This window comes from Sceloporus occidentalis, unplaced genomic scaffold, assembly GCF_023333645.1.
Source record: "Sceloporus occidentalis isolate IW3139 unplaced genomic scaffold, rSceOcc1.0.p SCAF_13, whole genome shotgun sequence".
NCBI classification, from domain to species: domain Eukaryota; kingdom Metazoa; phylum Chordata; class Lepidosauria; order Squamata; family Phrynosomatidae; genus Sceloporus; species Sceloporus occidentalis.
This window is the reverse complement of record NW_028316993.1, coordinates 901,145-924,684: the sequence shown is the minus strand read 5'-3', so window position 1 is coordinate 924,684 and position 23,540 is coordinate 901,145. Positions and strand designations below refer to the sequence as shown.

General features: G+C 48.0%; 1 protein-coding gene across 2 annotated transcripts in view; it reads left to right on the top strand.

The window, feature by feature from the left end:
- The first annotated feature begins 6,430 nt into the window (after positions 1 to 6,430).
- LTBP4 (latent transforming growth factor beta binding protein 4) overlaps positions 6,431 to 23,540 on the top strand; it is a 32,811-nt gene continuing 15,701 nt past the window's right edge. For both annotated transcript variants that reach the window (XM_089479342.1, XM_089479341.1), the window contains exons 1-7: positions 6,431 to 6,711; positions 14,236 to 14,463; positions 15,715 to 15,941; positions 18,465 to 18,570; positions 19,120 to 19,194; positions 20,330 to 20,452; positions 23,133 to 23,297. In XM_089479342.1, coding sequence (XP_089335468.1) covers positions 6,489 to 6,711; positions 14,236 to 14,463; positions 15,715 to 15,941; positions 18,465 to 18,570; positions 19,120 to 19,194; positions 20,330 to 20,452; positions 23,133 to 23,297 — 1,147 coding nt within the window. In that variant the 5' untranslated portion in view covers positions 6,431 to 6,488. The remainder of the gene's footprint in view (positions 6,712 to 14,235; positions 14,464 to 15,714; positions 15,942 to 18,464; positions 18,571 to 19,119; positions 19,195 to 20,329; positions 20,453 to 23,132; positions 23,298 to 23,540) is intronic.

Sequence of the window (23,540 nt, the reverse complement as noted above, 5' to 3'; positions counted from 1 at the left end):
CTGGTCCTTTGTTGTGCATCAGTGCCTTGAGTTTGAGGCCTGGATGAGTAAGTACTACAGTTCAAGTCTGCCAGAAGGCATATGCTCTATTTTGAAGTGGAGGTGTTCCTATTTCCTTGCACGGTGCATGGGATTTACATGCCCTCCAACATTTCACAGATGAACACTGGGTACATGTAGCCAAGCAACACTAGAATGTAGTCAAGATGGAAAAGGTTATTGATGAGGGAGAAAACAGAAGCTGGGAGATGTTTGCAGTGGTTTGCTTTTGACTGAGCCTTCTGGGAAGGGCAAGATGCTGCTTGCTTTTCCCTCCTCTTCTGTGCTGAGTTAACTGACTGCAAACCACTTTTCCACTTTGAACTCAGTTTGCAGTAATCGAATTGAGCTGCGGACAAAGGCGGGAAGGGGGAAGAAAGAGAAAGCAGAGCTCTGCTGTCATTACATCCCACATCTGTCTTCCCAAGAGGCTGATCAGTTTAGCCACTGCGGGAAATAGGATACCAGCCCCAAGGTTGGTTGGGTCCAGTTCAGCCAAAGGCTTCTTCTGATGCTCTCAGCAGTAGAGGGTTGGAATGGACTGTGTGATTCTGCATTCTGCACATGCTCAAGCAAAGTCCATACATTCCATAGCTGAGGCTTAATTCTAAAGAGATGCCTTTGTCAGCTCCACTCCCCCCAAATGTGTGTAATTCTGCACGTTAACTCCCTCCCCGTCCCAAATCTTTAAAGGACTTTGCAGACCCACCGTTACCCTGTAGATGGCAGCAACAGCCTATCACCAGAGATCCAGGAGCTCTCTTGCCTCCCTTGGAGAGCATCTTCACCTGGAGGTTGCCTTTATATAGAGAGGGTAGGCAGTGTACAAATTTAAGGCCACATGTGGCTCTCCAAAACTGTTTTTTTAAACTATCCCTCAATCTCTCCAGACTTTCCAGACTGTTCTTTTTTGGGATGAAGAACATGGTGGTGCATTGCTCCGCATATAAGGCTCTAGGAGTGATATGCAAAGGGATCTTATAGCACCTTTGAGACTGAAAGAAAGAAGTTGGCAGCATGAGCTTTCCTAGACGTGAGCCTACTTCCTCCAGTGCAGTAACATGCATCTGAGGAAAGAGGCTGAACTCTACGAAAGCTTATGCTACCAACTTCTTTCTTTCAGTCAGTCTCAAAGGAGCCACAAGATCCCTTTCCATACTGATTTCCCAGACTATTATGGCTATACCTTAAATTCCAGGGGTGGTAGTTTGTCTTTTAAATAGGTTGCAGGCCTACCCTGCAATGTTTAACATGATGATGATGATGAGGATACCATTTTTTCAAAACCAGAAATAGCTTTTCAGGCCCCTTTCAACTCCCACCTCCCTTTGGCATTTCTGGTAGTCATTGTGGCCACCAGAGTGACCCAAGAAGAGAAAATTGGCTTCTGGACCCATTACTATTATTTTATACCATGGATTGGTCTGGCTCAATAGTCTCTGTTCTGACTGGCAGAAGTTGCTGTCCAGGGTCTCAAATGGGAATCGGCTTTTCCCAGCCTAACCCAGGACTGGGCTGCTCAATTTGGGATTGAACTGGTGGAGAGGTAGGTGCGAGGCATGACAGCTTTGGCCTTCCAGCCCTGTGCTGTCCTGCTCAGCCAGAGCTCTTCCCCTTGCAAGAACTATGGGGAGTGGTAAGGTGGCTGGCAGGTTGAAGCTTAGAAGCTCTGGAAGGCTTTGGTGTGATGAGTGCTCTGCTTGATCTCTTTCCTCTTCCCCAGCTATCTGCACCCCTCGATGCCGGCATGGGGGCCAATGCAAAGCCCCCCAGCAGTGTACCTGCCGCCCAGGATTCATGGGGCCCCGCTGTGAATTCTCTGCTGCCACCACCACGTTGACCCCACAGTTCACCAAGCCACCTCTGCATTCTGCAGCTGTGCGTTGGCAGCCTCTGACGTGAGTTGTAATGAAGGGGAGGCAGGCATGGATTGGACCTTTCCCTTCTTGCTATCCCCAGTTACAAACATCCTGGTAGAAACCTCTAATCCTATGCTAGATCCCTTTGGTGGCAGAGAGAGGACAGCCTTTGCCCTCTTGCTCTACCATGAAAACACCAAGTCAGTGAAGGTGGGAATTGTGTGGTCCACCTGAGAGCCCAAGACTACATTTGCAGTCACTGGGATTCTCGAGAATTGCTCAGACCTACGGGACTTTCATAATATTTGTTGTGATCAAAAAATGAAGTCGACTGCTCCAGGGAGCTTTCAGGAGCAGCAATTGCCCACTAGATTAAAGGTGGGAATCCTTCAGCGCTCCAGAGGTAGTTGGACTGCAACTCCTAGCAGCCCTTGCCAGCATAGCTATTGGTGAGGAAGGCTGGGAGGGCGATGTCAGAGAAATCAAACTACAAGAGCTAAATCCAGTTTGTTAGTCCTAATTAAAGTAAGCCCATTGAGATAATGAGATTTATAGAAGCATTGGCTTGCGTTCGGCAGCCAATTTAATGGCTCTCTCCTCTTGCTGGGATAAACAATTGCATTGAGGCTCCCATTTGTAATAAGATGAGTGGAGAAAGAGAACTGTACAGAAACATAACAGTGAAAAGAAGGCAGTAACTGTGTTAAAAATAGCATCTCAGGGATTAGTGAGGCTATGATACACAGGGATTGGGACATTAGAAGACAAAGGAACAGGAGGATAGTGAGATGGCCAAGAAGATGAAAGAATTCTTTGCATCAAAAACATGAAGGAATTTGTTTGCCTCATTATATCATGAGTGCTTGAGCTTTTGCTTTGAGGATGTTTATCTAAAGCAGGGATGGGAATCATGTGGCTCTCCAGATGTTGGACTGCAGCTCCCAGCAGGCTTAGCCAGCATAGCCAAGGGTGAGAAATGCTGGAAGATGCAATCCAACAAAATCTGGAAGGCTGCTTGATCCCCACCCCATCTAAAAATGTTGACAAAGAACAGCGACAGTGAGGACGTTTTTTGGAGGTGAATGAAATGAAATAACTAGTTCCCACATCTGGATAACATTCACCCAAGAGTTCTTCAATGATTCAGTGGTTAATTGGTGATTTGTTTTAATAAAAACATGTTGCTTCCCCCCCCCCCCCCCCCCCAAGAAAACTGGGAAGGTTGCTAATGTAATAGGGATCTAGGACAGAAAGTACCAGGAACCTTAACCTGTGCCTAGCCAGCATGGTCTGGTGATTTGAATGTTAGGCTACAGCTTTGGGAAAACACGGTTCAGATTAATGCTCAGCCATGGAAATTTGCAGCAATTCTAGGCAAGTCAAAGGCAATGGCAAACCTCCTCTGAATAAATCTCCCCCATAAAACCCTATGACAGGGCTCCCATAATTTAGAGTCAACTTGGAGGCACATGAAAAACAACAAGCCTTAAGTTAAATTTTGGAAAGCCTTAGTACTAGAGATGTGAAAACACAGAGGAGGAATCAGCTTAGCTTCCTTATAGAAGAAGGCCCACCTCACCAGTCTTTGTGAGTTTTTTTCAGCTTGCCAATGAGCTTCACATGTCATGATGGTGATCTGATATACTGTATATGACATACTTTCACTTCCAAAAGGTTTTTGGACATCATGGGTCAGTACAATGGGATTGGGAGATGAGTAAGAATCAAGATGGCTTAGTCATAATTTCAGTGTGAGAATCAGGCAAGAATCTGTGCAACCCGACTTTGGGCATCCTTCCCTCTCTGCACCTTCTTTCAGCAGTGGAGTCAGTATTTTGGGTGTGATCTGTAGAAAGGATGGTTTGGGCTGCCGCTCTCGTTGATTAAAGATGGGCGATCTCAAAAAGGGGCATCCAAGAATCTCAGGCAACTGCCACCATTGACCCCCTCTGTGCCACTTTTTTTTTAGACTGACGGAGCTCCAGATTGTGCTGAAGAGGCGAAAGGCTTTGGACCCCTCTGAGAAGATGGCTGTGATCCTGGCCCAGCACCTGGCCTCCCGCCCTGATAGTGGCCACAATGGCCCTCCCGGACACGCTGCCCGAGCAACTCGAAGGCCCCACGGTACAGGGTACAGGTGGAGGGGGCAAGGCACTGGGAAGGTGGCAGTGTGGGGCAGACTGGGAGGTTGAGTTTGAGTTGGGATCCAAAAGAGGGAAATTATTTTTCTTCTGGGAGTGGGGAAGAAACAGCAGCATCGATTCTGTTCAAGATCACAGACTGCCCCAATTTCTGCAACTGGGAAGATAGTTGTGTCACCCTGGAGCCACCATTAAAGCAGAGATGGGCAACCTTTGAGCCTTCCTGTTTTGTAAAAAACAGACTCTTTTTCATAAAAGGGTCTCTCCTGGACATGCAGTGACTCCAGGGAGGCAATGTGGCAAAAATGCCCATCCATGCTCCCTTAAGATTTCAAGCCCCGGAAGCCACAAAAACAGCCCTTGCAGTTGCATGTGGCCCACAGGCCACATTTTACCCACTGATCCATTGAAGAGGGCCATCAACCCTTGCCCCCACTGCTCCAAGTTTCACACCTTAGTTATTCCAATGGGGGAAGAGGTGAAACTCTTCCCTGCCCCATTCCTTGAAATCTTAGCAGGGTGCTGCTCTGTGGTGCAAAGATTTTTCCCAGCTTGTCTACCTCTTGCTGATAGATGTGGAGAGCCTATATGAGTGTGTGGGAGACAGCTCCCTGCCTTTTCCTTGGAGGAGCAAAGCAGGATTGGGTGGAACAGTGTGGAGAAGGGAGGCAAGGAAGAAGAACTGGAGTGGGGATGGCTTAGGTAGCTGTTCCTCCTCCTCTTCTTCCTCCTTTTCTCTCTCCCCCCCCCCCCCAACAATTGCAATTTTTTAGAAGAGTTTCCCATGTCCAGCAGTGCAATCCCCACCCCCTCTGGATCCGGCAATTGTTCCATGCCCCACCTCCCACCCCCACTCTTGGCCGACTTTTTCCAGATGATGTCAGGCTAAGCTCAGATGGGAGGGTGAGGCTTGGAAGGAAAGGGGAGGTAGCCTTGCTTTTGCAGAAAGAAAGAAAAAAACTTGCTCCCCATACGCGCGCACACTGCCCCAAATCCTGCTTCCTCCCTGGAGAGCCCACCACCTCCCATTGCACTCTTGGTACATTGTCCCAGCAGGAGGGTGTGATGCATTTTGCATGCACACATTCTCCCTTACACACGCATTTGATGAAAAGGGACTCTCATACATTTGGGACCCTCATCCCTTGATCCTGCATTTTTTGCCCTCTCTTTTTTCCTATAGCAGAAGATAGGACGTTTCTCCTGATTCTATGAAGGAAGAAAGTGCACGGGGAAGGACTTTTCTAGTTTGGGAGGAGAGAATTTGGGGATGCACATCAGTGCCAGGCTGCAGCTGGCTCTGGCTGAGCACCCACCTCCGAGTCTCCTCCTTCTGTTGGCACAGATGTTTGCCCTCTTTCCACCCACCTGTGCTTGCTAGGAATTTATTTGGGGGGGGGGGTTTCTTCAGCTGGGAACAGCTGCTGCTGCTGCTGTGGTAGTCGAGGGGGGGAGAGTATCTCTCTGGAAGAAATCCAACCAAAGCCATTCTGAGTGGATCCAGCAGCGGCTAAGGGGAGGGAGATGAGGGCTGGCTTGCCTGGGCCCATTCTCGGCCCCAACTGTGTGCCTTTGAAATCTTGCACTTAAAAGTTGGGGATGGGGCAGCAGAGTGGAAGGGACAGGGTCTGGGCTGCAGGATAGGCTTAACTTTCCTAGATCTGTGAATGAGCAGGAAGGGAAGGGAAGACAGGAATGGAGGAGGAGGCCGTCTCCTTTAAGGCTCAATCCTGGAGGCAGTGAAGGGAGTAGAGATGAGAGCTCAAACTGGGGAGAAGCAGTCACAAGTCTCCTCTTTGGGGTGTGGAGAAGAGGTATCTCAGTGCCACCCGGCTTTCTGGAAAGGCCGCACCTGGTGAGGTGGGCACAGGAGATGGCATTGTATGGGATGGAGCTGTGTGTGGAACAAGTGCAGCAGGAGGGCACTAGTGAGCAAACCCAAGAAAAAGTTTGGTGACTTTGTTGTAGAGGGGGAGAGAGGAGGAGGAGGGTTTGGGCTGCAGGGCGTGTGCGTTGCCAAATGACAGTGCTGCTGCCTGACGTCTTAACAAATGCTTGCTGAAGTTGGTGGGGTGCGGTGGTGGCAGCTTCGGGGACATAGGCAGAGCCTGCTTTCTTGCTGGCACCTGGTTTTCCAGGCTGGGTGTGTAGGGTTGCAGAGGGGTGGAGCTGCCCTTCCAAGGAAGGTCTTTCCATTTGGATGCCAAAGAAGGAAGGCAGCCAGGTTTCCTCTGAGCTTGTGGAAAGCAGCCGAAGAGTTAACATTCCCGGCTGTGGTCCCTCGTAAACATTGTTGTTGGCCCAGTGCCCACCCCCCACCCCCTGCTGCCCGGCTGGCTGCTTTCAATTAGCTGTGGGTCCCTGCGTTCACGGTGGGTGCTGTGTTTCATCTCTTGCCTGATCTGTTCTGCTGGCTGGGGCTCCTTGCTCCACTCGCTCACTGGGAGCCATGGTCCTGGATTGCCACCTCCTGCTAGCTGGGGTGTTCCTGCTCAGCTGGCATCACCTGCCAGTGGGTGCCCAGCGAGTCAAGGTCCTCTTTACCCCCATGATCTGCCGCGTGCATTGTAGTGGAGGGCATTGCACCAACCACTGTGAACCAGGCAATGCCACCACCTTGTACAGTGGGGAGAATGGCCGGCCAGCCGAGGGGGGTCCTGGATTCCGCGTCTGTGAGTATTTCTGGGGGGACTTAGAAGACAGCTTGTTTTAGTTTCCACAGGGGTCTGTGGGTGGGGAAGCTGCACCCCACCTTGGCAATTGGATGTGCGACCTGCTGGTTCTGTTTGGTGGTGGCAGGCCAAGCGGGTAGTCCCTTTCCTTTTGTGAATGCGGAGGGTGGGATCTGTAGGTCTCTGTCAGATGTAGTGTCACCCTGTTACATGGGTGCTCTCTCTCTCTCTCTCTCTCTCTCTCTCTCTCTCTCTCTCACACACACACACACACACACACACCTCTGGAAAGGTTACAGTGCATCTTTATGTCTACATGTCAGAATATTTACTCCCTGTACCTTTCTGTTGTTGGGCAGCCTAGACGCAAACCGTTCCTGGTGGCACTTCCATCTAGAGGTGAGCTTAGAGGTCTTCGAATGATATTTGGGTCCAGCTGCTAACTCCTTGATCATGCTTTGCACCGTTTTCCATTGCTGTGCAGGTGGTTGGCATCAACACACACACACACATATCTGCCAAGTTAATGGCATTTTCTTAAGAACAGGGCAGGGCACTATTCCTTCCCCTCCTTCCTACCCACTGCACCAGCCGGCCTCAGCTAGACTGTCTCCTTGCTCCATCATCATCATCTTCCTCCTATCTGCCAGTTGTTCACCTGCTCACCCACTTGCCAGTGCCTTGACCCATTTTTAGTGGCTGACCCCTTGATATGAATGTGAGTGCCTCAATCACTGTTGTGCTGTAATGATGGAAGGCAGGTGCAGGACATGTCAGTAGGGTTGTATGATCCATGTGGTGAGAAAAGTTTGGGGCAGTTCAAAAAGGATGTTGATAGCTGAAGCGTGTCCCAAGGAGGGCGACCAATATGGTGAAGGGTCTGGAAACCATGCCTTATGGGAACTGGGTATGTTTTGCTTGGAAAAGAGTCGGTTAAGAGGTGGTATGATAGCCCTGATTAAATATTTAAATGGGTGTCATATTGAGAATGGTGCAAGCTTGTTTTCTGCTGCTCCAGAGAAGAGAATAGAACAGCAATGGATACAAACTACAGGAAAAGAGGTTCCACCTAAACATTAGGAAGAACTTCCTAACGGCAAGAGCTGTTCGACAGCGGAACACACTCCCTTGGAGAGTTGGGGAGTCTCCTTCTTTGGAGGTCTTTAAATAGATGCTGGAGGGCCATCTGTTAGGGGTGCTTTGATTGTGTGTTCCTGTATGGCAGTGAGTTGGACTGGATGGCCCTTGGGGTCTCTTCCAACTCAACGACTCTATGATTGAGGGCTAGGTCATGTGCAGGGCATAGCAGTAACAGATAGGCATGGGACCATGAAGTTTAAGAAACTGGAAGGGATGCAGGCTTTCCTGGGAGAACTCTAGAGTGAGTGGTTTGTTGTTGTTGTTGTTGTTGGTTGTTGTTGTTGTGTGTGCATTCAAGTTGTTTCCGACATGGTGACCCTATGGCAAACCTATCATGTGGTTTTCTTTGCAAGTTTCTTCAGAGGAGGTTTGCCAATGCCATCCTCTGAGGCTGCAAGAGTGTGACTTGCCCAAGGTTATCCAGTGAATTGACAAGTTGAGCTGGGATTTAGATCCTGGTCTCCAGAGTCAGTCCAATGCTCAAAGCACTACAACAAGCTGAATGGTGGGCAACATATTTTAGACTGGAGGACAGTGGGATGAAGAGACATCTGCTAAGAGTGCGGTGCAGTTTTGAATATTCTCCTCTACCTCCCTTCTTCCTCCCTCCCTCCCCAGTTAAGAGTGCCCTAAATCTTTTATACAGTGACTACTTTTAGAGTCTGTTTAGCGTAAAGGCTGCCCCATTGCCCCCATATATAATCCCATTCACTCTACCTTGTGCTCTTCTACATATAATTCCATTTGCTGCTGCTCCTTCTCCTCTTTGCATCCTATTGCCAGGGCTCCAGTCCGAAAACCCCATATCTCTCCGGAGCCTCCTTCAGGGCTGGAGCCGAGAACGTTGAAGATAAACAGGAGACTGGCATTGTGCCACAGCCAGATGGAACCAGCTGTTTTTGGAGGGCAGGGTGCCAGGGTTGCCTGGCCGCCATCCCTGAATCCAGGTCTTGCCTTAGGGCAGGAAGTGAGTGTCTTGTGTTTGTGTGTGGCAAGTAAGCTGGCAAAATCCGGGGCTCCCAAATCCGCCTCATCATTTGATTTCAGAAGCGCCATGGATTCTGCGCTTGAGATCCAACTTGGATGATTTGAGCTCAAAGGGCGTGTGGCTCTGTTTGTCTTTTTACTCTCTTTTCTTCCCAGTTGGGCTGTTTTCTTCCACTTGATGTTACCCAGACCCCGCGTGGGTGTGCAAAATGGGGAATATGGATGGACCATGCTGCGACTCCTTTTTCTGGCATGTTCTGTCTCTCTTGCTCTTGGCCATAGACACTCCTTTAATGGAGGGGGGAGTTTATAAGGGAAGGCTTCAGCCCCACAGGGCCTGAGGTGGAACATGCCTTTGGCTTCCCGCACACTAATTGATGTCGGCCACAGTCCTCCAGGGAGTGTTCCTTTCCAACCCTTACTGAAAGGAACAGAACTATGCCACTTATTTTGAGAAAGCTGCTGCATGAAGTGTGTGTCTGTGGGGGGGAGCCCTAGGTGGATCGTGGCCCCTGGCAGGTTGGCTGGTCAGTCAGTCTGTCTATATGTCAGGCCGTCTTTTTCTTGCCAAGCCCTGCTCTTTAAGGTGATCCAAAGCCACTGCCTCCCAGCACAGAGGCTGCTTCTGCTGGCACGGCGCTTGCTTCCACGGCGGCTCCAGATGTCCTCCATCCTGCAGCCAGCCAGCCTCTCCGTGAGGCGTAATCCTTCCCACAACATCAGCTCAGCAAAGTGAGGCCATCCCTGGTGTAGCAGAACCTCTTTCTTTTTCCGCCTGCCCACAAACCACACACATTATAATGGATGGATTTACAGCTACAGAGCTTCCAGAGTGTGTGAACACATGACCTGAGGGGTGATGCTGGACAGGTCTCCTTCCCTTTCTACCTCCCCAGTAACCAGTGTCTAAAAGAGGGGAACAATGGTAAAAAATCTGCGGAAGGCTAGGAGGCCACATCAGCTCACTCCAGAAGACCTTGGACACACACATTGGCTCCTGCAAAATCAATAAATAGATCAGAAAAAAAAATTGTCCACCAAATCATCCAAATGGCATCTCAGAGACTTGGGGGCATTCTCACTTGGTTGCTTTCCAAAGGAATACTTTTTTCCATATATATATATATATATATATATATATATATCTTGGGGGGGGGGTTCCAGAGACTGCATGCAGCCCACCCTTTGCCCACCCTTGCTCTAGACATTTAAACATCCATTGAGCAAAGTCCAGGTGAGCTTATGCTTAAAGGAAAGCATACTCCTCCCCTCATCCCTTTGCCACATCTCCACAGGTTGAGACCTACTGAGAAATGAGTTGTGGGTAGGTAGGCATCCAGTGTGCATTTTGCTCTGGGTCCTCCATGCTCTCCTGCTTTTGCCAAGCCTTGTGCAAGCCATTACATGTGCAGGGGGAAGGAAAGGCCCATTGGGCATGCTCTGAGGCACTCTTGATTAGCTCTCTTTTGGAGCCCAAGAATGTGTTCCTCAGCATTGCTTCACAGGGTTCACGGTCTCATGTTGTATGGTCTCCCTACTTCCTAACTCAGACACAATGATATTCTTCATCTTGGGTGATAATGAAGAGCCTGGATTGGGATCTCATATTTGATTGTCTGAGTTTGAACTGCCCTAGAGTGTGATCTCAGCACTTGTGCTCTGGGCCGAGGTGGGTAGGGAGGCAGAGGGTGCTGTTCTCCCATTGCCCTGAAGGAAAACAGCTGCCTCCATGTTGTTGTGTCCCTCTAGTTGGCAAGGAGGGGAAGAAGTCATTGGCTGGGCCCCAGCTAGAGAAGACACTGGAAAGAACTGTGCATTATACTCTTGGACGAGCATGGCATATTTGGATGCCAAGGAACCATCCTTCCTAGTGATGTCACTTCTGTCAAGGCAAATTTTGTGAAATTGTGTGTGTGTGTGTGTGTGCGAGGGGATATAGTGTCAGGGAAACATGTTTATGGGGCGGGAGTGTCTTTCTGAGCATGGGTGAGCTGCCTAAAATCCTAGAGATTGTGGGGTTCCTGCTGGTTATATGCTACCCTTGGAATCAATGCTTGGAATGCTGCTGTTGTCTTATGCATGCCTTAAGTCCCTCCATGGAAGCAGTTGGGTATTTTTGTCTGATGTGCAAGATCCACATTCAGTTCAAGGTGATAGAAACATCATGGCACATATGGTGCTGTCATGCATGCAGGTGTGCATTACATTCTCAGTGATGTATGTCCATCTGTCCAGGTTTAACTTGGTAATCCTACTTTTTCGGTTACATGTTTGGTTGCACATCAGGTTGTGCGGCCTTGCCATTCAACCCAAGGGTGTGAGGCCACAAGCAGTGTGACAACATGTGACTGCCAATTGTGTGAATGCCCCGGGAATGGCTTTTCGCATCTGCGTGATTGGCAGTTCATTCACAGGTTTCCCCCATGAATTAAAAGGGACAGGGTAGCTACAGGAGGGGGGTGACGTTGTGCGATCAGCATTGCCAGTGCCGCTTCCCTCCCAATGAAATTTTGTGCTGATCTCCTAAAAAGGGCAATCAGATCACATCTGGCTTTTAGCAGAGCAAGAACAATGGGAACAAAATCCACTCCAACTTGTTCTCTAATGAAGAAGGCTTTCTAAGATCCCTGAGTTCTGAAGGCTTTTATGGTCAACTGGGGGTGAGAAATCTGTCCCTCTTTCTGAGCAACAGGAGAAGGAACAAGGTCTCCATTCCCGTAGGAATTTGGAGAAGAGTCTTTCTCAACCCAGCCCTTCCTTGCAGGTAGTTTTGGTTGAAGCTCTGCAGATCCCATCTGGTCACCTACCACTTGGGATATTTCATTCTCCTGGCAGCTGTGCAAAAGGATGCCCTGTTTCCTTTGGAGTCAGCTGTTGCAAGGCTGCAACAAGGAATTGTGACAGGGATGCTGCTTCTGACTGTTGCAGCCGCTTGGGCTGTTAGGAGGGGACTTGTGCCCTTATTGCCAACTGGACAAACCTTCACCTGATCCAGCTGCTAGTTGTGAAGGAAGGGGGTGTTTACTGAACACAGTCTAGGTTATGAATCTGTAACTGCAATGCAAAATGCCAGCCATATTTGGGGGTTATTTTTAAATTTGCATTGCACTGACTTACAGAAGGCATTGTGTTAAATTGCATGTGCTCATTTATTTTGGCTGGAAATCCAAAAGCCAGGATAGATATCTATTTGCAAGCCAGCATGGTGTAGTGGTTTGAGTGTTGTATGACGCCTCTGGAGGCCGGGGTTCGATTCCCAGTGCAGCCATAAAACCTACTGCATGACTTTGGGTGAGTCATACATTCTCAGCCTCAGGGGAACGCAACAGCAAACCTCCTCTGAACAAATCTTGGCAACAAAACCCCATTATATGTTTGTCTTAGTATCGGAAATGACTTGAAGGCATACAGCAAGCAAAGATAATCCCTGTCACAATTCCTTGTTGCAGCCTATTTAGACATGCAACTGTTATTTAAAAATGCCTTGCAACCCAGATCCCCTAATATTTTCATGCAGACACTGAACAGCAGTGTGAGAGTGGACTAGGTGAAGCCTGTGGAAACTCCCATGATCACTGGCCAAGGGAGGAGTGGTGGTCCCGAAAACCACCACCTTCATTCAACCTGTCTATAATTAATGGAACCAGTTCACTGTCGAGTCACCAGCCATGACTCAGTGCTATGGGATTCTGGGATTTGTGATTTTGTGAGCTAGTTAGCCTTTCCTGTCAGAGAGTTGTGGTGGCCAAGCAAATGACAAGTCCCAGAACTCTATCTCATTGAATCATGGAAATAAAAGTGCTATGCTTTATTTCTGCAATGCAGAAGCATCCCCTGTTTCCATGATGGGAGTTGATTCCTTCTGCAGGGACCACTATGTGAGAGAAGGTTTTTTTCCCATTGATTGCTGCTGCTTCTGGATCTCATATGGGGGAGGGAGGGTTTGCACTGCTGCTGCTTTCTGCTCCCCAAGTGCTGACACAACCTCTGCCTAGCTTGACCTCCCTCTGACATCAGCTCCACTGAGTGAGACATATGCCCTCCTTCTTCTCCCTCTTGTCCCTTCCTAACAGCATTGTCCAGACGGACTTGCTCAGCACAGCCAAGAACAACTGAGACTGTCTGGCCAGCCACAGTTGCGCCTGGGAATATGTGGCAATCGAGCCTTCCTTTGAGAGTCCTGGCTCTGTCCCAGCCCCACAAGCCTGGCACAGGAAGGGCACAAGAGTGTGTGTGGGAAGGGGCAGGGTGGAGGTAGTAAGTCTTCTTGGGACTTGGTTCAAGTCATTTTGTGGTGCCAGGGAAGAGCTGGCAGGATAGGAGCTGAGGACTGTCACCTCTGTGTGCATGTGTGTGTGCGTGTTAAGATGCAGCCCAGCCTCCAGCAGTCAGAAAACTGTCACCCTCTGGACTCTTGATCAACCGAGTCCACAGTTCTGGGGTGCCAAATCAGATCCCCAATCCTGTTATTGTGCACCTTCAAGTTCATTTCCAACTTAGGGCAACCCTAAGGCAACCCTGTTGCATAGTTTTCTTAGGAAGATTTGTTCAGAAGGGGTTTGCCATGGCCTTCCTCTAAGGCTGAGAGAGTGTGACTTGCCTAAAGTCACCCAGGGGGTTTCTGTGGCTGAGTATGGGATTTGAACTCTTGTCTCCATACTGCACCCTCCTGGCCCTCTACCCCAACCTGGTGGTTTGCAAAAGCAAATGGCCTGAAGTGACCCATGCAAGCACAGCAAGCCATATTCTCTGGGGAAAGGCTATCTCTTCTCATCTCACCCCTGTCTTTATCTGTATCTAAGGAAGAACGTCTTCATTGGCTTCATTGTGAGTCTGAGCAGAAAGTCTGAGAGAATCTGAGAGCCATTAGGGCTGAAGGGCGGGATATAAATACCTAAATAAATAAATAAATCTGCATAGCTGAAACAGACCCATTGGGAACAACTTCTTTTCAAGCTATGGGGAAATCTGTGGAAAGAGACGCCACAAGGAAACAGCAGTTAGGGATCTCTGAAAGTGTCATGCAAAAGGAATAGTAACAAATGTGAAAGGGGAAATTGTGTTGTGTTGGAGAGGGAGCATTTTTATTATGTAGGTCTCTGTATGCGTAGCCCAGAGAAAGGACACTTACAGGGGGTTGAGCCAGCACATAGGCAAGTGAGTAGAAAGAAGAAGCATTTGGATCAGCGTTTGGGTAAAAGAATAGAAAGAGTATTAAGTTATGGGGAGACTGGGAGCCTTCTAGCCATTGCAATAGTGGTTGATCCTGCTAGCAATAAATAAGAGGATCTCCTCGTTCCTTCCAAAGAGCCTGAATCTGAGGGACTCTGCAGTAGTTCCAGCCATCAAACTCCAGGTATGACTATGTTTCACCATAGCTCTCTCTCTTTTCTACAGTCCTGTGTCCCCTCATCTGCCAAAATGGGGGTGTCTGCCTCAAGAAGGACAAGTGTCTCTGCCCCCCCAACTGGACTGGCAAGTTCTGTCACATCCCAGCGCTTCCACATTCCCACGGCCAGGCCCCCATGCGCCGAGAGACTGACACACAGTCGGATGGGAGAGCACAGTCCGTCACCAAGTCTGTGCACACTCTCCCCATCGCCAACCACCGCCAAGAACGTGATGGTAAGGAGTGGAGTTGGGAGAGGGACTCTGGATATGAGTAGGAATGAGAGAGAGACGAGTAGCTCAGGGATAGACCATGTGCTTCAGTCCTCAGATTTCCAGGTTGTCAGTAGAGAGAGAACAACCATCATCTTCCTGAAACTTTGGAAAGCTCATTCCAGCCAATACTCAATAATAATGGGCCAGATGAACCAGTCTTATGCTTGGTACCTCTAATATTCCTATTGTCCGGATGCCAAATATGTGATACTGCAGCCCAGAAGGCAATGATGATTCTAGTTTGTCTTGTTGGAAGTCTGACAGCAGCTCTGTTTTCTGGGTCTGAGTAGGAGGTTTGGGGTGCAGCACTGCTGAAAAGGGATACTCACACCTACAGTAGGTATTATTACTAAATGGTCAAGTAGCTAAATGGTAGTCAATGGAAAGCCTGGAGTATATAGTCTGGAGAAAAGAAGATAAAGGAGGGGAGGCATGCGGATATGTAAAGAGATGTGGAAAAAGGATCCTCCTACTCCCCCCAGCCCACTTACAGCAGAATAAAACAAGCCATTGGGGGACAGCGGGAAGTGGAAAGATACATCAGTTAAACATAAGGAGCTTTGTGGACCAGCCATGGCCCCTCCATGGCCTTTCGCTGAATAGAACTGCTGTGTACCTCCAAGCTGTTTGGGACAGACCACAGGGCCAGCCTTTGTTCCCTGCCTCTGAGTTTTCATGGTGAAGCATGAAAAATCTGGCTGTCCTCAGCTAGAAACAGAATACAGGATCTTGGCCAAATCCACAAAGGCCATTTTAAAGTCCCCTTCTTAGGTTAGCTTCCAGCTGTGGGAACCAATCCACACTGGACCAAGCCTGTGCCAATTTCCTCCTTAAAAGCTGCTGTGGTTGCCCTTTCTCTTTGGGCACGATCCATACAGGTTCCTTAGGGAGAAGCTCGGGCCAAGTTGACAAGGCTGCTCCATTGCCTTGTTTGCTCAGAGCAGCCGCAACAGGACAGAAGAGGATGGTGGAGGCCAAGGGGCTTGAGGACCACCCTTCTCTGCGGTGTGGACATCTTCCTGATAGTGATGTTGAGCTGACTTGTCAAAGGAATAGATCCAGTGTCACTCTATGGGGAAGTGTTGAGGAGTTTGGTTCAGAGACTTGCCTTCCTCATCCTGACGATGACATTACGATTAAAAGTCGTTTTCCCCGCTGCTCTACCCTCTCCTTCCTTCCTGTGCAACCACCTTGTTCTGTCCCCATCTCCAGGTGTGGCATCAATGGTGAACGTCCATGTAGAACATCCACCTGAGGCCTCTGTCACCATCCACCAAGTGGAGCGGGTCAATGAGGAGCCACCAGGGGACAACAATGCCCTCCCAATTTCCCGCCCAGCCCTCTACAGCATCCTGGCCCAGAGCAGCCCTCGGGACCCTGGCGGCTACGGCGAGAACTCCGGCTTTGGCTACTGCTTCAGGCAGCTCAGTGGCGGAGAGGTACCCATAGGGCACAGTCTGGGTGTGTGTATACACATCTTGTGTAGGCAGCTACAGCTTTGGAGAAAGTACTAAGAGTAGGAGTGCAGCTATGACGTGTGTGTGTATGTGCCACAAAATGTGGATACTGCCCCCCATAAGAATCCTGTCTCCAATATCCTGGGGAGTTGTTGTGTTACCTCTCTTCGAAGGATTAAAGTGGTTGGGGACCTATTCCAGTTCCAGTTATAGGGCTCTCTCTGTGCAGTGTGTGACTTAGATATGTTGGCAAAGGAATTAAATAAATGAATGTATAAATATTAAATAAAATCCAGGGTACAGTAGACAGCAGCACAAAAATCTGGTTTTTAGACTTGCGGTTTCAATTACTGTGCATCCACACTGCACAGTAATAGACACTTGACACCACTTTTGCTGTCATGATTCCATCCTATGGAATCCTGGGATTTGTAGTATAGGAGTCTACTTCCTTACACTATCTGGTTCAGGTGACACTATATTACTAGCAGAAAATAGCAAAGGCTTGGAACGGTTACGGAAGAAAGTCAAGGCAGAAAGTGCAAAGGCAGGTTTAGAGTTGAACATTAAGAAAAGTTATGACCGCGTTCAGGCTTTTCCAAACCTTGGCTCAACAGTTAATCATAGCTGTGACTGCAGTCAAAAAACCAGAGGAAGGGCAGCTATGAAGGAATTAGAAAGAATCTTGGAAGTTTACAAGATTATCACAGTAAAACAAAAGTCAGGATGGTTTGTGCCATTGTATTTCCCATTAGTTTGAACTCAGTTAACTGAGCAGGGGGAAAGAGAAGACGTGTGGAACTGTACCCTTCCCGGTAGACTTGGGCAAAAGCAAACTGCTGCAGCTTTTCCTAGCTTGTACATTCTTCTTTATGAATAGTTTTTGTAATCTTGACTGCATACTGATGCTGCCTGGCCACATGTGTCCCAGTGTTGGAGAAATGCTGGAGGACATGCAATGTCTCCATGTCATGGCTGCATGCTAGGGTTGCTGAAACAAAAACTGGAGAGAGCTTCTGTACCTTTAATGGTTATGTAGAACAGTGAAATTTCCTCTCCTACACAACCATAAAAGGCACAGGACTCACCTGCAGTCTTCACTCTGGCAACCCTACCCTGTGGCCTTATTCCTCCTGTTGCTGCCACCTACACTAGAGCGGTTACACCTGTACAGTGCACCAAGATTCTGGTCTTTGCTTCCAACACCAACACAGACCACCCAAAAGGGAGGCACAGCCAGGAGTTCAAGTGAAGGAGAGGAGAGTCTGGGGAGAACGTCTCTCCCTTTAGCTTTGGTAGACATCTGGCTGAAAACAGGAACTGCTATTCCTTTGCCAGCGCTTTTAAAACTGGCGTGAAGGAGTGGTGGCAGGCGTTTATTGGGCCCTCTTATGAGTCCAAGAGCAACAGATATCATGCTTGAAGGAGGTCATGGCCCTGGGAGGTCTACCATAGCTAGTCCACCTAGAACTGCATCAGGAGCTGGAAGGCACAATGTATGCAAGCAGGGACATAGCCAAGGGGGGGGGGTTCTTGGGGTCCGGACCCCCCCTTCATTAGAAAAACGAATGGTGCATGCTGCTGCGCCGCCGTGCCCAAACCCCATTATAATGATGGCACTTAGTCTGGACCCCCCCCCCTTCCTAAAATCCTGGCTATGTCCTTGATGCAAGGAGCATTTGTGTGTCCCCCCCCCCCCCCCACTCTGCAAAATGGCTAAAATATCCCAGGTCTCCTTCTCTTCTTGGCTGGTCCTCAACATGCTCAGTGAGAGATCTCTTCTTCTTAACCAAGGAGGCTTAGAGAGCTGAAGAGAGGGACGGGTTCCTCTCTTCTCTCGACTCTTTGGAGCTTTTTGGGTTGCTTAGTGAAAGACGCTACAGATAAAATTTGAAATGAGGTCAGAAATAATAATAATAATAATAATAATAATAATAATTTCTACCCCACCTCTCCAACAAGATTGAGGTGACTTACATCAATAATAATCATTCAATCAATATGTTTATTGAATAGCCCGGGGGCCGTTTCAAAATGCCTCAAAACATAGTAATACAAGCAATGACATATAGATGCAGGAACACTAAGTGAAATCTTAACATGGTTTAATATTTTATATCTGTATATATACTTAAACATTACTATAAGTTATAAAACGGTCATGGAAGACTATTAAGGTAATCTGTGGTGTTATATTCAAAATCTGATAAGGAGAGGATTTGTAGATAAGGGACTGAGGATGTCAATTTAGGATAAACTTTTGTGGGGGTCATATTTTATGTAATCTGTTCTTTGTGTGATGTAGATGTATTTTATATATTAGCAAATTTTAATTAAAAAAGAGGAAGAGTCCTTCTGAGGTTGGCCAAAAAGTTCCAGTTTTCAACCCTGCTACCTCTGGTTCCACTATCCTATTGCTCTTAGCTATTAATGTTTGGCGTTTTCATAGCTTGCCATTGGATCTTCCTGATAACCCCGATTCTTGCCTCTCCTTCTCCTTTTCAGTGCAGCGCTCCCCTGCCTGGCTTGCGAACCCGTGAGATCTGCTGCCGTGGGGCTGGCCTTGCCTGGGGCGTCCATGACTGTCTGCCCTGCAACAACGGTGGCCTAGGTAAGGCTCTTCTGCTGCAGAGGGGGTTATGGCACCATTGCAGGAATTGGGGCAGTAATGAGAAAATATGCAGGTAAATGGTACCAATGCACTCTAGTGGGTGGCTTCACACTCTTTCCTGCAGCCCTTTCACATTGTGGAATGATAGCACTATGGTTCCACTTCAGCTGCCATGGTTCCATCCTATGAAATGCTGGGTTTGTATTTGGTACATCACTGGAGATCTCTGGCTGAGGATTCTAAACACTCCTATGTAGTGTGAAAGAATCCTGGTTTCTTCCATGGGAGGGTTTTGCCTTTTGTCCCAAATTTGTCTCCCAGTTCCCCCACCACCACTTATTGCCAACCAGCTTTTGCACTCTCTCCTACAGCCAGCATGTATCACAGAGCAAGCAGAGTTCGTGCCAAGAAAACCCGAGTGCAAAAATGATTGGACTACTCTGTAGTGTTACTGTTAGCCCACTGTTAACTCTGGGTATTGTGGATCTATAGCAGTGAAGGCTTTTCTTGCCGCCCTGTCTTATGTTCTCTCCTGTTCTCCCACTGCAGGAGACACTAGTCCAGTGGGAAGGAATGAGGTGGCCTGCCCCAAAGGGTTCCGACGACTGAACGGTTCCTGCATTGGTGAGTATTGAAGTGGAAATGTGCACCAAGCAAGGTTTTGCCATAGGTCCTGGGAAGCATGGAAGAGAAGGCCTATGGCAAAGCCTTGCTTGGTACACACACTGGTACATGGAATAACTATAAAGGGTTGTTATTTTTGTGATCCATATTGATATAATCCAACCCCACCAACTGTCCTGAATCTAGACCTTTTCAGTAGGCTCAGGCAAAAGCAAACTATTGCATCCTCTCTAAGCTTGTGTGTTCTTCCTTTTTAATAATTTTTGCCATCTTGCCACATTATGATGCTGCTTGGCCACATGTGTCTGTTTTCATGGGTGAAATGCTGGAGTGTATGGATTGGTGCAGTTGAGAAACATCTTTGCCAATCTCACCTGAAACCTCAGTTAGTTACCTTCCATCCTAAAAAGAAAAGGGTGGGGAAGAGGAATCTAGCAGCACTTTTTAGACTAACCACTCTATTTTAGCATGTGCTTTCCTGTCTATCAGTCCAATTCTTCTTAAAGCCACAGGTTTTTAAAGCCTGGTTACATAGTTGTTGGAATGGAATTGAATATAATAGGATACAGAAAGATGCAAATAGTGACCCTGGTCATTAATTTTAAAGAGTGGTGTGAGATGATACAGGTCTTTCAAATGGTTGGTACAGTCGGCCCTCACCTTACGCGGGGATCTGTTCCGGATCCCTCCACGTAAGGCAAATTCCGCCTATGCTCAAGCCCCATTGGAAACAATGGGGCTCGTGCACAGCGGCGCGCGGGGCGCAACAGGCACAGGCGCCCATTCAATTGAATGGGACGCACCGGCCCTTCCACTCCACACGCGTCCCATGGCTTGAGCGCGTAAGCTCAAGTCCACGTAAAGCGCATCCGCGTATGACGCAGGCGCGCTGTAATAGTCTTTAAAGTGGTCTGTTAGTATTCACATGTGAAAGCAATAAATCTGCTTACCAAAAGTTTGACCTTTGTGGTCAAAACCTTCTCCCAGGAAATTCCTTTTGTTTATATGTGCAATTGTGAAAACATGTGTATTAGTATATATTGTATGCCATAAAACTGTTGTCTCCATTCATAGAGGTATGAACCTTCTATTCTTTCTGGTATCACTTCTTCCTTTCCCCTCATCTGCCCCACAGATGTGGATGAGTGCCAGGAGGGCAACTTCTGCCAGAATGGCGAGTGTACCAACACACGTGGCAGCTTTGCCTGCGTTTGCCACGAGGGCTACATCCTTGACTCATCCCGCAGCAGCTGCATCTGTAAGTCTGGTAGATTGAGGGAGGGACGTGGGGGAGAAAGGCTGGCATACAGCACTGTGGCCCCATAGAGTAGAATCATAGAACCATAGAGTTGGAAGGACCCAAAAGAGCAATCTAGTCCACCCCCTGCCATGCAGGAATACCACATCATGCCACCTCTAGTCTTCATGCTAAACACAACTAACTCCCTCAAGTCATTCCTCATAAGGCTTGGGTGACCAAACCATCTTGATCACCCTTTACTGGACATGTTTTAGCTTGTTGATATCCTTCTGGAACAGTGGTGCCCAGAACTGGGCACAGTATTCCAGGTGAGGTCTGACCAAAGCAGAGCAGAGTGGCACTATCTGGGCACTAGTCTTTTCTTGATGCTGCTCAAAATTGCACTGTGTTGCATCACGGCATCACAGAGTAAGTTAGCAGACTCCCAAATCTAGCTTGTGATTGGACCTAGATTAATTCATTTCTGTCTGTTTTGGCATTACCCTCTATACTCCAATAACATGTGCCATTGGCATTCAGTAATAGCCACTCTTGCCTCTCTCCCCTTCCAAACTCAGTCCAGCCTGGCTAATGCTGCCATCTGCTGTCTATTATATGGAAAGTACAGTATTTCAACTCGAAACAGTCATGGGCAAGGTTTTTATTATGCAATGGCCTGCCTGATTCTTGGAAATCAATCTGAGTCTCGATCATGTCATTTTAAATGTGTATTCATCCCATGTCCCCCGCCCCTATCACTTTTGCCTTGTTTCTTCCACAAATATCCTGTTGGGGAGAATAGCTTCCTATGCCTTTTGACCCATAGGGTTTAAAACTGTCCATCTAAAAAGCACCTCTGAAATACAGTCTCATCTGACTTTTATAATCTGGCCAATCTAAAGAACAAAACAAGCCTTTTCTTATTAAACTTTGCCAGATGGAAATAAACAAACTTGTTTTTAAAAAAATAGCAACAGCAAATCTAAAATGAAGCCCAGTTACACATAGAACAAAATGATCCATTTGGAATGAATCTGTTGTAATTTTCAAAAGCGGGATTTTGTGTAAGCTCCACTCAGACAAATAGGAATTATATGGAGCATTACACAGGTCTTTGACTGGTTCTTCAAAGCTGGATGGATTATATCAGCTTTTTCCAACTGATCTCCTCCAAACGTTTTGAACTGCAGTTCCCATCAGCCCCTATCTATCAGGTCCACATTGAAGGATCATGAGAACTGAAGTTCCAAAAACCCATAAGGCACCTGGTTGGTTAAGGCTGGATTATACAACATTTCATTTAAGATGAATATGAATTCGTTGGAGACACAAATTGAGATTTGCATTTGAAAGGAAAACAGGATTAATGGGTTTTAACCTTAAAGTCCTGACATGAACAGCTGGGCTTAATAGAAGAAAAGCAGTACTAGACCCCAATTATGCTGGAGGGAAGAGGGGAGGGGTGTCACAGTAGTTGCAGAATGACCTTTGCATGCCAGTTGCTGGGGAACATGAATGGGGGCATGGGGAAGGTTTGCGCTTCTGTCCTGCTTGTTGGCTTCTGGGTGGAGTGGAGAGATGTATGCATCCAGCTGGCCATTGTGATGAGAAATAGGATGCTAGACAAGAGAGGCCTTTCACCTGATCCAGCATTGGGGCTTTTGTTTTTCTGTTCTAATAGACTGCCAGTGTGGTGTACTGGTTTGAATCTTGGAGTAGGAGGACACTGGGAGACCAGGGTTCAATTCCCCGCTCAGCCATGGAAAAATCCTGGTTGATCTTTGGCAAGTCACACTTTCCTAGCCTCAGAGGAAGTAAAAGGAAACCCTTCTGAACAAATTCTGCCAAGAAACCCCCGTAATAGGTTTGCCTTAGGGTCACAATAAGTCAGAAATGACTTGAAGGGGAACACAACAACCACAACATAGAGTGCCAAGCCTTATGCCCAGTTATCTGAGTTCTGTGTCAGATTTGTTTCCTGGTGGCGATCTGATATGGTGGAGTAGTTGAACTATATCTTACCATGTGTTCAACTATGACTGAGGTGTGATGGGCACCCTCTGAAGGCTGGCTCTCTTTGAATGCATTTTCCCTTTCCTTTGGTCAGTGGAAGGGAAATTTCTTGCACTGGGTCCAGAGGCTATGTTCTGTCATTTATAGGACACACTATATGTTCTAGAGGAATATAGCATATTGATCAACCAATCAATCAAGATTGGCTTTCAGCCAAGAGGTCTCCCAGAGTGACTTGCAAGTAGTTGATCCAACAGTTCCCTGTCCTCAAGTTTATAATCTGAGGAAGGCAAAGCTCACAAAACAAAAGGGATGGCAGAGTAATGGCAGCTGGAATGGAGAGAGGACCTCTCACCAACCACTGGGAACCAGGCATGCTGGGACTGTGCCTGGCTCCTCTTCTCCCCCAGAAGCCAGATCAATGGCAGTTGGAATATAGAGGAAAGACAGTCAAGACTTTGTAAGCATGGCTGGCATGCAGGCTGCAGGTTGTATGTACATGCAGACACTGCATAGGATACCTGGAGTAGTGTTTTACTTGCTCTTTCCTCCAAACAACAGATTACATGTTGGAGCCACTGGGAAAGAATCCCCAAGGCCAAAGCAACCGCCATCCTGACCACCACCTTCCAGAGATGTGACCTTCCTCCTGTTCACAATGTCTTTCTCTCCCTCTTCCCTGCAGCCCATCATGTCATCTCCGAGGCCAAGGGTCCCTGCTTCCGGGTGCTGCGAGATGGAGGGTGCTCCCTGCCCATTCTGCGCAACATCACCAAACAAATCTGTTGCTGCAGCAGGGTGGGCAAGGCTTGGGGACATGGCTGTGAACGCTGCCCAGCTTTTGGCTCAGGTGAGGGAGCCTGGCAAAAGAGAAGGGAAAGCGGTCAGTGACGGCAGGGTGTATGTGCCTTCCCAGCTAGTCTCTCTGCTGTCTCAATGCCTTGAAGGGAAGTTGGAGGTGAATAGCACCTTTGTCTGTCCTGTAAGAACAAAAGGAGGGTGTCTCAGAGCATATACAGAGTGCTGTGTTCCTTTCTTCCTTGGACCCCTCTGCCATATGTGCCTTTATCTGGAATCAAAGAGAAGGGCTTGG